The 18333-nt window shown below is 43.3% G+C and overlaps 1 protein-coding gene across 1 annotated transcript; it reads right to left on the bottom strand.

Annotated features, from left to right (window-relative positions):
- Nucleotides 1-829: 829 nt before the first annotated feature.
- nol4la (nucleolar protein 4-like a) lies at nt 830-18029 on the bottom strand. The gene is made up of 11 exons (XM_020930002.2): nt 17688-18029; nt 11557-11712; nt 9850-9961; nt 9243-9352; nt 7500-7638; nt 5426-5718; nt 4862-5032; nt 3951-4139; nt 3372-3491; nt 2623-2809; nt 830-2022 (listed from the first exon to the last, which is right to left on the bottom strand). Exons 1-11 carry the CDS (start codon nt 18027-18029, stop codon nt 1811-1813), a joined length of 2031 nt encoding a protein of 676 aa, XP_020785661.1. The 3' UTR covers nt 830-1810.
- Between the last annotated feature and the right edge of the window lie 304 nt (nt 18030-18333).

Genomic DNA, 18333 nt, shown 5'->3' with positions numbered 1-18333 from the left:
AGTCTTCTGTCAAAATGAACTGAAAATCCAAAAGAGGTAAAGATTCTTGTCACTGTGTTAATGTCACGTTAATCCTGAGCTATAAAGTGCTTCCAAACTTGCAATAGTTAAGACTAGTGACAGAAGCCAGTCATGAAAAGGAAATGCATTTGTAGGCTTCAAAGTACAATGGTCTTCAAATGTAGAATATATGTAGTACATAAAAATGATAAATAACTGAATAATTTAATAGATTTGTGATAAATACAGAAATATACGTCTCTAAACTTTGAGTTCTCAGACAAATTGTTAAGGTGCAAGCCTCGAGGGCTGCTAAAAGAGTCATTGTCTTAATAAACTGGAATGTTTCAGCCTATTGTGTTTTTCAAATGTGGTACAAACTGGGCCACTCCACGTTTACACAAAATATCTCAACTTACAAAACACTTTCACAGTAAAAGCAATAAAAACAGCACCACAAACACACACACGCACACACACGCACACACACCACTTTGTGCTGAGTGACTCACAATAATGTGCTCTAGATCTGTTCTTGTCTGTGCCACAGGCCGCACTGAGCCGGGACAGTAAACTCATGTCAATACATCTTAAAAGATTGTCTTTTGCGTTTGAACAGTTTGTTTGAAGTTTGAGACGCTAAGAGGTCAGTGGAATGATGTAGACTGCATTAGTCCAGTGAATCAGGTTCACGAGCCCCGTAAAAAAACACTCACAAACACTCACCACACGACGCATGTAGAAACGCATGTAGAAAAGACGTGCAACATTGAGTCTCCTTCTGCAGATGCCCACAGACTGAGCCACACAGAAAGTGCCTCCGCTTGAGGTGAGTGAGAATATCACTGTTCACAACAAACAACATTGAACTTAGCTACAATGCTGCGAGAAGAGTAGTTCTTTTACAACCTGACAGTTACAGCAGAGTCCCCTTGTTAGCTTAAACCCTGGGCTGATGATGTTTTTATGCACGCCACTGATTATCGTCAATATTGCACCTACAGCCACTTTCCACAGGCTCTGGTTAAAGTCTAAACAATATCTTAATCTCACGTTCCCTGACAGGTGTGGGATCTCAATTTGCATACGGAGGCTTTTAAAGCCTCTGTTCACTTCATACAGTGGCAAATGGTCAACTCTTCTTAATAAATTAACTACACATAAAGCCACACTGGGTGAGCAGTCTAATTTCTAATAAATAGGGTAGGAGTATAATTTAAAGTCAATGACTCGACGAGATCTGCTGACAGCTGTCAAGCCCTTTTAAAGTTTGATATCTGCTGTTCTTAGGTCAGTCCAACCCTAACTATCTTTGAGGTCAAAGAGTATTAGCAGCATTTCATTTGTAATAATGCAATGTTGTTTTAGAAAGATTTGAAAATTTAGAGAGTGGCTGCAGCCAGTAGTACAGCATATTTAACAGTGAAGAACTACAAAGCACTGGCACTGAATGCCTGCAATGCATCGGATAATTTGTCGGCACAGTCAGTAGATTGAAAGCTAATGTAACACCTCTGGTAGTTTGTCCTTGTGTGAATAGTTCCCACAGATCAGCTTCCTGAGATGAATGGCAGTGGAGTGTAGAATGAGCTGGATGGGATGAATGGCTACAGATACCAGGGCACTAGGACCAAAGTCGACCAAATGCATAAATAATCCTTTCTGATATGTTGTGAGCGCAGGTAAAGTACTGCACCTACAGGACCACTGTGCGCGGCAGTGCCACTCCAGCCAATGTGCTGATCCAGAATCCCGATTTGTGACTGAGAGTGACACTGGTGAGAAGGCCAGGAGCAGGGACAGTCCGGGTTCAGTTCTGCTGCAGGATCAAGTTTTCCAGCTCATCTGCAGAGCGGAGCAGGAAGGCCGCAGACTCCCTGTACCCCGCGATAAGCTGCCTCACTGCAGTCACCTCAGGGGGGCTGAGCTGTGCAGATGCCCCCCCTCCACCGCCACCCTGACCATTGGCACTGGACGAGGTGGAATTTGGGACGACCGACTTCATACTAAGATCTGTGGGACCTGAAGCAAACAAGGAATAAAAGCAGAGGGGTCAGTATTACATGCATAACATTGACAGTTTCATAAGCTTAAAATTATATGATGAAATTTGTGGCTAAACTGTCAAAATGCACCAAAATTGTATAAACTAGGTCAGAATGTTTTGGCCTAGTTTATAGTCAATACCTTTGCAATTACTGCACCTATCCACATGAAACAAAATCAGCACATAGCTTTTCTGGCAACACAAACAAGTTAGACCAAAACAATAGCATCATTATGCATTTATACAAGTTTGATTCTTGGCAGGTTTTTGTGACCCATCAAAAAAATAAAACAATAAAGTTCAACAAAATAGTTAATTACCCATTGAATGCCCAATTTGGGATAATAGAGAATCGACTGTGCAATGGTGGTACAGCACACCCTTGCTGTGTTGTCTGGAATAGATGTTCTAAAGCTGTGTATGTACCTAGAAATTTTGAGTTAGATTTAAATGCCAACTTTTCAGGTACTCCAGTTTTAACACTGTACCTATTTGTTGTCTAAATACAAATAAACCAAATTTTACCCCCTGATTGCAACTGAGAGCCAATAATTATAATAAGGTTTGCCTCCTACCATTGGTTTGTGTAGTTCCCGTGGTCGGCTGAGTGCTGCTGACTGTTCCGTATCGAACGCTGTAGGTGAGGCCTCCATTGGCATAGAGCTGGTCTTGGGCAAAAGCTGTGCTGGCGATGGTGAACCCAGGGGCGGCCAAAGAGGTGGGGTCTCTGGGGGTGGTCTTGTCAATACACATAGGCTCCTCCTATTAAGAGCAAATGATTGAACATGAATTAATGGAGTACTTTTGACCATTTAAAAGATCAGTTATTTACTTTTTAATTGTTAATTGCATTTGCAATAGAATTTAAGTGAGACTGCAAAACAATTTTTAATTAGGTGATTTAAATCAAGACCACATAACTTTCTGGAGGTGGCACATCACCTGCATGATTCCTTAGAAATAGAACTAAAAAACATACTTTTTAACTTTCTGCATGGAGATAGATAAGTTTTATGATCTTCTATGAATAGTTAGAGCCATATGTTCATGGAGACAAGACAAATATCAGGTTTGTGGAGATGCAAGTCCGCTCACAATAAGGATGCATGTGTTTTTAAGTGCAGTAAATGCACCCAAAATTTTGCAGTATAACAGGCCATGTTGCTAATTCACATTTTTGAGACATTTCTTTTGAAAATATCATAAACTTTCTATAGAAGTCATGGTTCCAGTCTCCATCTTGAGATTGTGCCCTCATCACAATCTATATTCTGAAAACAGCAGATTTGTGCATGTTCTGGCAATGCTGCTGTGGGCTCATTACCGTGGCCGGGTACACGTCCAGCCGCATCTTCTTGGCTGCGTTGCGGGACTCGCTCTCGCAGGCAGCAGCGAGGATGTTCTCAGCCATGGCGGAGGTGAGGTGAGGAGGTGTTGGTCGAATCTGAAAGCGTCAATGAGAAATTTTGCCAATTACAAACATTAGACTTGAGTTTAAAATGCATGTGACAGGTGAGACTATTGTAGTACATAACATAATTTTATTTAGATTTGACTGAAGATTTTAAATATCAATTTATAATTTTACTACCTGGTTATGGGCAGCAGATGTGACATACTTAGAAGCAATTTTAATTGTTATGTAGCAACCATACTGTTGAGATGGACCAAAACTTGTCTAAATTACACAGTAGTTATGATTAGACTAATAAAAATATTTATTTTGTGAAAAGATGGTTTAAACTGCCAGAAAATGCCTTCCTGCTTCTTTTCTTCTATCCCACACAAACTGCCACTTAACTGCCACCAAACCAAAAAAAAAACAAAAAAATGTCCCATGCCCTTTAACTATGTGTGTTTTTAAAAACTTGTTAGGAGTATTTTATTTGGGAAACGTTCATACCTCAAAGCCGCCTTTTTTCATGCGGCGACAGGATTTGAGGTAGGTGCGAATACGTTTGCGGGAACGCTCCTGGAATTCTGGGAACTGGCGGCCACAGGACTCCATAATAGCCTGGATCTTCTCCTTGGGCTGCTTTGAAATGGGCACCATGCGGTCGAGATTCTCATCCACGAACAAGCGCACAAACATCTAAAGCAAAAAGGGGGAGGGGAAGCAGGCACAAACAGAGGGAGAGAGAGGAAGGGGTGAAAACAAAAGGATGTAATACATGTATGTGATGGGGGTACTGAGGTGAGAAGATTCTGTATCATAATCTCAGATGGAGGGCAAAGGCCTATATAACTGTAGGGATTCATGTTCGAACAATACTAAAACTTCTATCGAAACTAGATACTCTTCTCACTCCCTTTCAAGCTTAATTTGAAATTGTATTGTAAATATGTAGCAAACCTACTATGTGAGCTTTGACCATGTATGTAAATGTAAATATTGTATGTATGTAACTACTGTCATTAGCTCAAAATAAAAAATCAATCAAGTATCGATACTGAAAAAAAATACACTGACAGGACAACATTTTACCTTTCATGAACAATTTTAGAAAGATCTCTATCAGAACAAGAGCAACAACAAAGAGCTTTATCAGAACAAGTATAAGACCACATGGTAACATGATAAAAGTATTATGTCTAATTTCCACTACAAAGAGCATTTTTGTGGTCTCATTGTGGTACTGAAAAAGTTATCAGTTGATTCACGGCTTTTGAATACACTCTCAGAATAAAAAAGCAACAAAGGTGAGGTCAAAAGATACAGTATAATATTTATATAATATAATATGTTTTAAATGGTTAATATCTATGGCAACAGTCATAATTCTGAGACCCATGAATATGGAGCTGCAGACTCACATTGAAGGCTTTGAGTCTCTCTGGGTCCATTCCTTCGGCGTCGTTGATCTTATCGCTGTCGTCGTGGTCATCGTGGTCGTCATCATCGTCATCCATGATCTGAGCTCGGGCCTCACTCAGGCTCACCTCAGTTTTTACAGAGTCATAACTCCCTGAGCTGTACGGAGGGGACTGTACGCAAAGGAATAAAGACTATGTGAGCTGCTACTGTCAACAAACACTGCAAAAATTATGTTCAGTGTGAACATTAACATTTACTGAAATATGAACAGCTAAATTAATACAAGAATCATATGCATGCAGAACACATTTGTAGAAGTGTAAACTATGGGATCAGCAAGTTTCAAATGTAACAAGACTAAAGTATTTCATTGTTTGTTTAATAATTGTAGTCTTTGCAATTTGCTAATTGGGACCAATAAAATAAGCTTCTTTTTTTTTTTCACAATTTGCATATCATTTTACAGTTTAATGCAAAACTGTAACATTTCCAGCAAATTGATAATATCTACATGGAGACAATCAATAATATCTACATGTTAAGTAGAACACTGTAGCTCTTACCTTGTTGGGGTAATCTGTTTTGATGGGGTACTGTCTGTTGGGGTCACTGGGGTAAGAGTTCAGGGGTGAGGAAGCAGAGGGCAATATTCGGTCGCTCAGATTGACAGGCTGCTGATCTTCTGAGGAAGAGGAGGAAGAGTTTGTGCTAAAGTCCAGGGGAGCGCCCAGCCCGTTCTCCGTTACTTCCCCAAAAGAGGCCCCTCCATCTGGAACAGTCCCCCCAGCAGACAGCACCTCGGGCGGGGTCAGAGCTGGCAGTCCGTTGGCACTGGCACTGTCTGAAGAGTCCTCATCTGAACACAGAAAATTACATTAGAGCTGAACAATATTGGGGTGCAACAATTAATGGGCTCACTGGGACTAGCTGACTATAAAAACAATCCTAGTCATAATTTGATAATCATAATTAGTGCTGTCACAACAACAAACACAGAAGTACAGTATTTTGTTGAAGAAAATATAGATGATAAACAATAATACTGAATGCCATTATACAACTGAAACAATAGACACAGTATTGTCAATGAACTGTATTTAATAAATGAAATACTTAATGAAGTTATTTATTCAAATGTATATAGATTAAATCTTAGAATAGTACAGAAAAATTAACAAAAAATTGCCTACTAGTACAAAGAATAAGTGTCCATGATGAATATTGACGCCCAAAAATAATTGTCCCATCTATCACGTATTGAACGATATTAATATAGTAATTATTGTGGCAGGCCTAATTATATATATATTTTTCTGGACTATACGGACTCTAAAGCACATGCAAAAAGAACTTTTATAACACTGAGTTGGCATTATTAAATCAAAATGTGTGATTTTTTTTTTCTTCAATACACATATACACTATATACAAAATGACTTGAGTCCCAATTTTTATATGATATGGTTAAGGAAGTACTTTGATTAGTAGCAGAAAGACATTTACATAAAAGAAAGTGACTTCTCATTAGTTATAATATCTGAAGTAAAGTACCTTATCCACATATTGAGGACACTGAGACTCAATTGTCAAAAAATACAATTACAGTGTAGCCTACAGTTAGAAAAGCTGCTGGGGGGGAGGGGAGTGTATTGTTGTACCAAATTACTGCTCATTCAGCCAATTTATATGATGTACATGTGACATTTTTCCACCTATATCCAGACACTAATTTCCCCTTTGAATTGTTTGCCCCAATTTTCCTGTAACAGTTTGTAAGCTGTGAGGTCAATATGGGATCTGTCCTACTTTAAGCCAGCTGCCCTAACAGAGGGGTATACAATGGACTGGGGCAACAGAAGTGCAAGGACCCACCCCCTATAACTGTGGATTTATTAGGATTAGTCCACTAAGAACAATCCAAGCTGTTTTCTGTGCAAAGGTAACACCCCTTTACTCCAAATTGTAGAGATGCAATTATTTTGGCTTTATCACAATATTACTCTTATATTGGGACATCTGCAGTATATTTAATGGTAAGCTCTGAGGCATTAAACCCATTGTATAGTTGAAAAACAATAATAAAAAGCAGAGTCTGTGACAAATCCTGTGATCCTTTGCTCCATTTCAGAAATAGGAAGACTATAGAGTAAAACATGTTTAATTTTGTATTTGTTAAGTTTAACTTTATTGTCCCACACCACCCATAACTGCTAATGAAGTATGAATATTGTATACTGTTGTGGATACTGCTATTAATATGATAAAATCACTTTCAAATACAGTTTAACGTGTTTTAGTATTGTCCTGATCCTACAATTTAAAACTCAATCTCAATACTAAGGATAAAGCTTGATACTTGATACAAATTTTGATACCGTAGTGAAATACCCACCCTTGTTAATGATCACAAGATAATGTAGATATCTTATGCTCAGATTGAAAATAGAAGCAGCTATATCTGGTACTGATCATCTATTATTTCAAAAAAGAATTTGCACCTTTAATCTTTCAATATTCTGATCATAATGATATAAAACAGAATATATTTTTAACACAGCCCAATGGTAACTTCTTAAATTCATCATGAGGTCACAGTTACACAGAAATGATACCTGTTCACCTGTGTTTGTGTCTTACCATCCATCTCATCTTTGACTGTGTTTGGCAGGGCATGTTCCCCATTGGGTGGGCTGGGCTCAGGCACTGGAGGCTGCTCTACTGTGATCCACGTGGGCTCTGTGCTGGTCATGTCCTCACTGCTCATCGAACTGTCATCCTGGGAACAAACAGGGGCACAGTTTGAAATAGCAACAGCACAAATGCATTTTAGAGGAATTAAAAAAGATACAACAATATTTTTTATGATGTTTTTAGATGATTGCCATTGTCACTATTAAAATTATTAAAAGCTTGAAACATTTTCTCAAGAGTTAATTGTCAGCAATACTGTTTATGTATTGCATCCTTCAATAATGCCTCCGGGCAACTTATCAAAGTTGCAGTTGGCACACATGACCCATCTTAAACCAGATCTTGGTCTGGATTAAACTGTTGGAGGGTTGTCCTACTATGCATGTTTTGTATTATCAATATTATAACATTTTAAAAACGGATTATTGCAATATTTTATTTAAATTTAAACCTATTTGGTTTTTTTTTGTCACAGCATTAAGTTCTCCACAATGCCCTAAATCTGCTTTCTTGTTAAGTAATAGGACTATGCTCCTTGGTCCATATCTATTTATAACTGTGTTACGTAGACTCCAAAGATGTGTACTGTAGCGTAACAGAAATGAGTAAAGCATGAAATGCATGGACCCAGTGACACTTACAAAAATAAAAGCATTTCTGGCAAACACAGAGAGTTTTGGAGGACATGACTTGACTACTACTCTATAATGGGGGCATAGAATTACACCTCATCATCTTATTTCCCAACAGAAGCAGACAAATGGGCCTTTACCCCTGGGAATATGCGCCTGTCCCGCAGTAAAGGAGTTTGAGGAGGACCAAAATGCTCACTGACAGCTCTATTAGGTACCAAGTGAGCCATGCAACATTAAAGAGAACGGGGAGAGAGAGGGACACAGTTTCTAAGTAGTAGGATATGTAGCATCATTTATGCTTTGCAGAAATATATAATTGATGAAGAGGTTGCAGGGGAGTATGTTGCTATTGGATTTATATAAGCAAAATCCAGTTTCATATAGACTAGTTAGAAACAAAATAATGTGAGAAGGAAAACAGGAACTACAAACATAACCAACAAAGAACACGAATTTAATCAAGTTTACAGTCCAAAGTGGCTATATGTTATTCTGAAGCAGCACAACGAGGTAGGTAGCGTTTCGTTTTTAAGAGTAATTTTTTCAAAAGTACCAAAACGGTGTGTATAGGCCTATTGATCCATTTGTACTCACCCCAAGCCCTTGTTTGGGTCATTGTTCCGTATAATCCTAATTATGAGCGAGTGGGTCCTGCGCTAACATCTGAAGCCCGTGCTGTGCTCTGCTCCCGTCTCTGCGCCTGTCACTGCGAGGGGCGTGGCCAAGAGCGCTGCGTCACGCCCCAAAACACAGTCCAATGAACCCTCTCCCTATTTTTCATCACATCACCAACTACATATTTACATTTTATTTATTTTTATTACGTATTTGTTTTCTGGGAGTAATCCAAACTTAGGGAAAAAACAAAATAGGCAACACTAGGCCTATGAGTCTATGGGCCACACACTGGGCAGATTGATGTTGAGATGGAATTGTTTGTTAATAGGTCGTGGTAGGTTTTTGCTATTGTTAAATTATTTATCACAAATAAATGTTTAGTGCGTTTATTTACAGAAATTGTAGGCTACAGCGCTGTCCCACAACAGGCACATACCCGCTCAGTGTTGGTCATGCACTGCAGTTTCATCTGCTTCAGGTAGGTGGCGGTAAGAGGCATGTTATAATCGATGAGGTCAGGGACCAGTGAGGCTGGTCTGTCGTTTTCTGAGAGACAAAAAAAAGAGGAAGTTACTTAAATTAAACACAGCATATAAAGGTGAATGAAAACCTGTCCATATGGGAAATATCTCTGCTAAATGTTTGCACATCAAACTGACATCTGCTATAAACTTTTGCTCCATGTGGCCTAGCTACTGTTCAATCTCTACTCAAGCCGCAAGAGGGAGTCTTCGACGACTGATTTGTTCTGACATGGGTAACATCATGTCCAAGGTAAACATTAACTTTTAATTAAGTTTATATTGCAAACTATGTCTACAGACTTAATCTTTGGCTGAATAAGGCTATGTAGGGCAAAGATAGACTAGTGTGTTAGAGTTATGTTTGACTAATTGTATTCTGGGGCTTTGCTACACTGTAATTAACCGCTTTCCTGTCGATATGTCAGAGAATCTGCGTAAAGGTTGGCCTCAGAAATAGCGCGTGAGCTAATGATGCCTGGAGAACGTGCGCAGAGGCCACGGGTCAAGCGCGCGCGTTACCTTTGAACTCCGCCGCGCTTGGGTTGATGTGCATCCTCTTCTGACACTCTCCGCAGCTCATTAGGAACCGAGTCACCGCCTCTCTGGGCAAGAAGGCGTACGTCTCCGCGATCTGTGACGGGGACAAGACAAAGCAGCGGGACATGGACACGGTCAGAACTAACGTGAGTGCTGTTTGTCCAAGTTCTGGTCAGTGATCATCTCATGCTCATGTCGACGCTCGTAAACACCTGACCCACACACAGACACACACATATACACAGATATTTCGGCCTTTGCCCTCAGCTCTCATAAAGGTGCACCATGAAACTCTGGTGGAGGTTCTGCCACCTGCTCGTCTCCATGGAGATGTCATTGCATAGTCTGGAATGGAATGGTACACAGTATGGCTTTAACTTATCTCTATACAGACAAGCAGATGGCAGCATGAGTTTGCTCACAGTAAGCATGCGTTACAGTTTTCAAGGTATTTTGTAAACAATGAGATCAGGCAATTACATCCCCGCCCCACCACTGCAAGCAGGTAGCCAACCATCCACCAGAAAAGTTACATGGTGTGCCTTTTATGCTGAATGTAAAGAGCATCAGCGTTGTCTTTGCAATGGCATATGTTTAAATCCTTCATGTGTGTGTTTTAAAATGTGTTTCAATTATCTCTATTGATGAGACACATAGTGAACATAGTCCAGTTTAGCATTTTAGACATATGATCCTTGGCTACTAGGATACTTTTAATACAGAGCTCTGGATAACTGACAACAAAGATGTGTGATTCCACCTGAAAGCGAGTGGCAGTGGGGGAGTGAAGCTAAATGGTACAAACCTCGCCTGTGTGAAAGCTGTTGTTATGCCTCTGAGCAAAACACTTCACTCACAATGACTATTGGAGTGACATGATGATGAACAGGAAGGGCATCTGGCATAAAAAAAAAAAAACTACACTATTGTGACTGATCTGAAGTGGCAATTTTAAATGGAAAACCCACAGATGAAAAGCACTTGAACCCAGCCCAGATTGTCTTGTTGATACTCATGCTCTCTGTGTATCCCAGGTGAAGCATGTTTGTATTTACAGCCTTGCTCTGCCTGGCGTCTGCCGCTGTGCCACTCTGCTCCTCGCCCCCGCTGGCGTTTCCCTGTTAGACGCGACCTTCACGTGACCATGGCGATGCAGCAGGGGTGCCCGCCTCCCCCCGGCCCACCACGGCTGCTCCCCATCCCCTCTGCCCCCCCCCATACACTCCACCACCACGGCCCCTACAGGCAGCAGCGAGGGGGAAAGGCCACCCAGAGCAGTGCACCTCCCAGAAGGCCATACTGACAGCTCCATATTATGCCCTGCCCCAGTGCTGCTGCTGCCTCCTCAAAAGGGTACACACTATCAGACGTGACAGGACCTCTACAGGGCAAGAGCAGGAGTGGGCTCTGACTTATTTTATCTGTACGAAAGAGGGGGGGGCGAGGATGTCCCAAAGCTCACCCAAAGCCACACCTAAGCTCAAGTTATAAAAGAAAGCTGAATTTCATCTTAAGTAAAAGAAGAAAAAAATATGGTAAGCGTGTAGTTTGTTGCCCTGTGGTATGTGGCTGTTTGTTCCCTTGGTAACTCCAATATGCTAAAAATTACACATATCGGTGGTGGAAGAAGTGTTTTCTTTTAAATGTAGCTCATAACAGACAAAGAAATATTGCAGCGTTCATACTCACCGCCTTGTACGTCTTCTTCTGGCCTGCATGTTTGGGGGCTCTGCCGGGGTCTGTGCCAATCTCCACGTGCATGGCATAGATGATGTCAAAGAAGTCCTCCACCACCGCTACACGCTTCAGTGAGGAGTTTTCTTGCACTGAGCTTCCGTCTGAGCACTAAAACACAGAAACACAGAGTTAAGTGGGATGTCCTGCCTCAGGGTTACATATATAATAAGGTTTATCAGTGGTGGATGTGTGTGGTACAGCTGTATTAGAGTCCCACAGTCAGTGATGGGAGCGGGACAGATCCTAGTGACACATGAGTCATGGTGAATGTGGTCACGGACTGTCCGACACACTGCCTGCCATGTCCAGTGCTTTCTCCTTCAGTCTCCAGGTGCTTAAAGTCTTACCGGGGCTGAAAAAACATTGCTTCCTCTGTGCAATGTTTAAAAATAACACAACTAACACTGTACGAGACCGGCAGTCCCTCCTATCAGCACCTCTGGCAGCCATCCTGCTTCCATACAGCTGACCCTGTCACCATAGAAACTGCCACTTATTTCTCTCGGGCAGGTGTGCTGGGCAAAGGGTCATGTGACACACCAGAGAAGTGCAATCGCCAGGACAACGGCCTCCATCCACTGCACCACATGGGGCTTTCTCTCCCTGCTCCTCCACCCTCTCCCTCAGCTCCAGCACCAACTATTGTGTGGTGTTGATCACCAGAATAACAGCCCTTTGGACCAGATCTTATCTGTGGTCCTCTGAGTGGCCGTCCCAGCAGTGTCACATGGAACTAATGGATTTGGGTTTTTTAATTAGAAACACCGCGCCCCTCTGAAATGAGCCTGGCCCTGACATTTCCTACTGATTGGCTTCTAGGTGGGTCAGTTGATTCTGCCTCATTTTACTGATGAGTGTCCCAAGTTCAAAAATCCTCCCCCCCATGTTGAAAAATGTACTTTTTTTCACTTGCTTGTTATTTCCGGTTTGTTTGTGAGATTTGACATTTATTTTATAATTTTTAACTGAGCTCCCTCTGTATCCATCTCTACCTCTGTCCCGTTCTCCCCATTTCTCTCTCTCCTGCTCTCCCAAGTGCGAGGTAATGATCGTTGCTATGGCAACTAAAACCAGCTCACTGAGCGGGTTTGTTTTAATCCGATCCCTTCTCCCCTCTCTCTGTGTCAGCATGAACTAAATGTAATGATAATAAATGAAATAATAGCAATCCTTCACCTCATCGTCAAGCTGTAATCTGCTGCACTGGAGGTATCTCCATTCCCTGGTGACATCACCGCGGCACTGCTTGGGACAATGGTGTCAGGTCCATTCACGCTGGATTTAGATAATCTCACTACTGTGGGGTGTGCGGTGCACCCACTCCGCTGCATCCTCTGCTGAATTCTACCAACAAACATCGGCATTTTACACCCGGGATCCTCTGTGTGAGCAGGCTCTCCGCTTCAGGACAAGAAATCCAATGAACCACAAACCCTGTGCATTCCAGCACAGTTAGATTGGCAGTAAGCCTCCTGTAGCCCTGGCATGTGTCTGAATGTAAAAACTCAAATTTACAAAACGATTGTATATTCACTCAGGAAATAACTGCCTGCGGCTGTGAGTGCACTGCTTTCATCAGCAATCACGTCACCTGGAGGCCTGTGCGCTGCGTGGCTGTAGTTTGCCCGAAAAGCTGTTTACTGTAGCTCCCAAAACAAGAGGAGAGGGAGTGCACCTCTCAGCACAACTATCTCAGTGTGTGGATTTGCATGGGCTGTGTGAGTTTTGTACAGTAGCACAGCATCACAGGGACAAACAGCTGTTGAATGTCTTTGTAGATATTTGGTGTCATCAGCAGCGTTTTTGAAGAGCAAAGAAGACATGTCAGCATCCTCAATCACAGATAACAGAGCGCCACTAAACTCCAGCTCTCTTCTCACTCTCCCCTTTGCTCCTTTTGCTCCATCTTTTCTAATCCCGTAGGACTTTGCTCTCCCTAGCCACTGTTGTGTGTGTAACCAGCCCCCATCCCCTGCACGCTCTCCCTGTCCCGCACCAAACCGCTCTGTTGCTAGGAGACAGGAGGGGTTTGAGTTGGCCGCCCCCACCCCCGCTGGCAGTCTCCACATCCACACATGCACACGGAGCGAGGCAGAGTCGCCGAAGGGAGCCAGCCGAGCAGTCCTGCACACAGCCAGGTCAGGAGGAGGGGGCGGAGGGGCCAGCAGCTGGGTCACGAAGCCAGGACAGACCCACCAAATTAGCTTCAATGGCTGTGGCTCTGACTGGACTGCTGATGCTCTGGATTTCTTAAGTTTAAAACACAAACTGAATGTGTTTAAGTCTGCTTCAGTGGTTGGGTCATCCTCACATTTTTCATTAATGTGTGTGAGGAGGGGTGGGGGTATGTCAACACTTCTACTTATGACTCAGATTATCTCACTGCTGATGTGACAACAGGTCGTCTTTTAAAGGCCCATAACCTCATTGTAAATCTGTCAACTGGCTAATGGACATGTAAATGGGAATCTCCTTTACCCCCAGAGTAATATATGGGAGACTAATATAATAGCAAGACTAGACGTATGGTCTGTCTTCCTTCCTTGTTTTTACCCATCATCCCGGGACCAACCACTTTATTAAGTCCTGTCATTAAATCCACATTAGATTGGGCCTTGTGTCCAGTGAGTGCTTTCCTCTCAGTTGCACCCATCATGAGCACTATTTGATAGAGCCTGTGACATCCCCAATGTCCCACAGAGACAGGTGCTCCCATTGGCTCCCATTGGTGTGTGGAAATGGCTACAGCATTCATCATCACATGATCATTTTTGTCGTTCTGCACCCATTAGACTCCGTCCCAGTTTGGTAAACGCCGCCCCTCTGAAGGTGTAACAAATGACAGCAGCAGTGAGTTAGGACGATTATGGCCATCTTAAAGACCAGCTGTGTGCACGAGTCAAGCACAACTCAGACATCTCCCACACAGGGGGGAGGCCCCCAGGCCAGTTAAAAATGGTGTTAATTTCTCCTCCTATGGGAAAGCAAAGAACGAGCTCTCCATGGCAACAGAGAGGGTGCTGTAGGGAGGAAACACAGAGCATGCGATCTGCGACCCCCTCTTTGTACCAGCACACATACAGTACGCTCAACTATCACACGGGCCGTATCTCAACCACCCAAAACAGCATAGAGGGTGTCGTTACATACAGAGGGATTTGTCTAACAAAGAACTTGTGATGAGATGCTCAGCTCGGGGCTATGCATCTTTCACACACAAGTTGTTCATCAGCTGGAATGAAAGTAATGAAGCTTGATTAGCCTTTGCTGTTTGTGTTTGTATAATAGGACGAGCTGCAGACAATATAACCACCTCCTCAAATTAAAAACATTTTTTGGTTCAAATTTTAATGCAAATGCTTTTGAACAAATGGGCCCTATTCCTTTGACTCTGTGGCTCCAGCACAAAAGAGGTGCTCTCAGGGGAAACCTGGACTAATTAATCAGATAATAATGATAATGTTCGTCTGTCTGTCTTAGGCCGAGGCACAAACACAGAGATCTATTTTCCAGCACATATTAGTGTGGTGCTGTGGAGTTCAGAATTACACCTGTGGGCAGGACGTCCCAGAAGCAGCCATTGGTTTATTGATTGATAATAGCATTGTTAAGGTCTTAATTTTTTTGCCTCCATCTTTGACAGGACAGAGCAATTCAGAGCTATTTGACAAATTGTAGTCCTTCAAAATGTGATTTTTGTTTCAAACAGAGATGTGAAAGAGCAACTGAAATATTTACTACTGGTTTAGAAACCTAAAGGAACATTATGCTTCATTTAGACATTTTTCAAACAGTCCTTAGGGAATTCATTATGTGTTTGAGCGTTTCTGTTTAGACTGGGTACTCTGCTCCGGAAAGGCTTGTTGAACGGTGCATGTCAGTGTCTGTTTCTGGTCCTACCCCCCTCCTGCTCTGTAGCGTCCTCTAATCAGGACATAATGAGAGCTAAACGAGGTTGCATCTCCTCATTCTGGATCTTCAGAGCAGCTCGGTCTAAAAGGAGGACTGTAGGATAGAACAGAGAAGCTGACAGTAAATAATTCCTTGTTGAGTGTGACACATGAAAAGGCCCTCCATGCTGAGACTGTCCGACGCTGTTTGCAGTTACCATGCCCGGCCTCTCCCTCTGTCCCGTCAAACTGAAGCGCCTTGTACGCCTCACTGACACATACAAGAGACCTTCTCTGTCTGCACATCGCCACAGCGCGCCCTCCCCCACCCAGCCTCCTGTCATTTAGTCCCATGCCTGTCCCCACACAGAAACTTGGCACACCCAGGGAGCAGCTGCAGTGGGCTCCAATGCACAGCACAGAGACACGCCCCCAGCCTGCAGTCCTCGAAAAGCCAATGACCAATTATGTACACCTGCCCTGTGGCCTCTAATGGCCCAGGACACAGCACTGAAGGAAATGCATTAACACTGCTTTAATGGCTGTAACTTGTTGCTTCTGACTGATACTGAAAGGAAATATTTTATCTCTCATTTGTGTTTCCTGTTCATTTCCAAAATGCAACTGCTTTTGAGAAATAGTTTATAATACAATGAATTATGTATTTTGGGGACAAAATAATCTTCTATAATAATCTATCATACATTCTTAACATACTTTGGATGTGGTTTGTAGTGTTTTGTGGATTAGATCTTGTTTGCAGCCTTACAAATAGAATAAAATGTTCATTATAGCCTATGGAAATGATGGAATAAAATTCAACACATTTTTGCACCTGCAAACACAGGGCACACCTGCTCGTGGCCAGACTAAAACTATACTGAAAAATATGAAGCGGATTAGGCCTACAGCTGTTCAGTATGGGCAGTTGGCCTAAATCTAAAGTGTGCATTCACAGGTAAAACACCTGTGGAGGGATCTGCGCTCTTCAAACCAAATCAAAGGGTTCAATCTGTCTGTCTCTGCTCACGCACAAATTGTGTTTGGCTCTGGGTCCAGAGACTGTCCCAGTGCGGGCGGGGGAGATTATTCCCTGAAGGCGCTTACTTAAAATGGTGGTTGTCTCCTTACCGCCACAGCAGGCCGTGCACCACACAGAGACACGGGTGAGCGCGCACAGGCACAGGCGCGCGCACGGAGCTGTGCTGGGGCACACACTGACAGTTCATCATGAACGCGTTTATCCGCGCGGGTCATTATAGGGCTTGTGCACCGAGCTAACTTCCTATTACTGCCGCTTTGACAGAAGCCGAGTTAAGCACTAACTGTGGGCGTATGTCGCTATCAGTTCCTAGCAGAGCCTTTTGTTTCCGCCACAGTCGCTCACGTGGTCACAATTACGCACAGCTACTGCTCCATAAAATGCTCAGAAAATACCGTTAGGCATTTAACACATGTTCGAGATACTCCAGTTAAGCCTGCGAGGGTCTAGATACAACTGTGGCGTCTAAAGCTTCAGAATAAGATGCGACAGAGGCACCGTCCTGCTCTGGACGACACAGGTGTTGCCAGAGCAACGGGCGCCTCGAGCCGCATCCTTCCCAGGACAATGAGGAGTGGGGTGCGCACCAAGACTCAACGTGCGCACCATAATTTGACTGATTTCTTAAATACGTTTTCCATTTATAACACTAAGCCTTAGTACTGTCTGACGCTGAGAGCAGACTGTCTAGTGTCCGCAAATGGGACGGGACAGAGGCGCGTGCGTCGGTGATGTGCTGAGCAGAGCCTAAATGATGTGGTATTTTGCACATGGGCTTCGAAATAGGCACAAATGCTCTGCGAACATGCCTTTGCATAAACGCACGCACACTATCCCTAAACTGGACAGTATCTAAATGTTGATGTGGCGCTGACACGACTTGGCTTTCATAGAGATGGCTCGATACGTTTTACAATTGCACTGCCAGGAGGCACCGGCGTTGCCATGGCAGCGGGATGAGAGTAGGGTTGCTCTGCTTGGGATGGACAAAGTGACGCTTTATGGAAAAATTACGATATTGAGCCGACACTGGGACAAAGATGAAACCTGATAAGTTTTATGACTGTCTGCCTCCCGTGCGCAGGGAGAGATCATGATAACTTACAGGCGGAGACGGGACTCTCAGACACATGCACAACACACACACTTACCGTAGACTTGACCGGGACGTATAACACGGGTTTCCCCGGGGCTCCTTTCTTGTTGTGCTCCCCTAAGATGTTATTTCCGACCTGAAACCCTTTAGATTTTACCCAGAATTTGAATTTTGCGTTGATGTGGCTGTTCTCGACATAAACGCCGTCTGACTCTTCATTCTGCAATAATGTCTGCATTATCTTGTTATATTTTCTCCTGGTGACTGTCTTTGTTTTACCCGAGTCTCCGTAGGTCCGGAGACACCAGTCCTGAAATTCGGTGAACATCTCCGCCTCCAGAACGACCGGACTCCGGCTCCTTTTGGGCGCCTCCACGCACGCTTTTTTCGTTGTCATAGCGCTCCGTCTCCTCCTCTGGCTGAGTGTGGACCGGCTCAGTCACTTCAGGCTAATAAAGGCTCGCTGTTGCTCTTTTGGCCCCGCTGTCCCGCCTCGTTTCGGGACGCTCCGTTGTTTTTCTTCGGCTCAGATTGACGCGCGCACGATCACACCTGTTTGCAGCGGAGCAGTGCTGTCCCGAACCGCAGCGGTGAAAATGTCACTTCCTCACATCATCAGCTGAGGAGCAGAGAGGGGGGCTGTCCTACGCCGAGCGGGTATCTCCCACCTGTGCGTAAAGCCAGAGCCCTCGCTTAACAAC

This window comes from Boleophthalmus pectinirostris, unplaced genomic scaffold, assembly GCF_026225935.1.
Source record: "Boleophthalmus pectinirostris isolate CB_2022bp ecotype Guang Dong unplaced genomic scaffold, ASM2622593v1 HiC_scaffold_8, whole genome shotgun sequence".
Taxonomy (NCBI): domain Eukaryota; kingdom Metazoa; phylum Chordata; class Actinopteri; order Gobiiformes; family Gobiidae; genus Boleophthalmus; species Boleophthalmus pectinirostris.
This window is presented reverse-complemented; position numbering and strand designations above follow the sequence as displayed.

Bases quoted from the DNA above. Each gene is read 5' to 3' on its own strand.
- nol4la (XM_020930002.2), bottom strand. From the start codon at position 18,029: ATGACAACGAAAAAAGCGTGCGTGGAGGCGCCCAAAAGGAGCCGGAGT. The intron at 11,713-17,687 runs GTAAGTGTGTGT...TCTGTGTTTTAG, and splicing joins ACGTCCCGGTCAAGTCTACG to TGCTCAGACGGAAGCTCAGT. The intron at 2,023-2,622 runs GTAGGAGGCAAA...TGTTTGCTTCAG, and splicing joins GGGAACTACACAAACCAATG to GTCCCACAGATCTTAGTATG.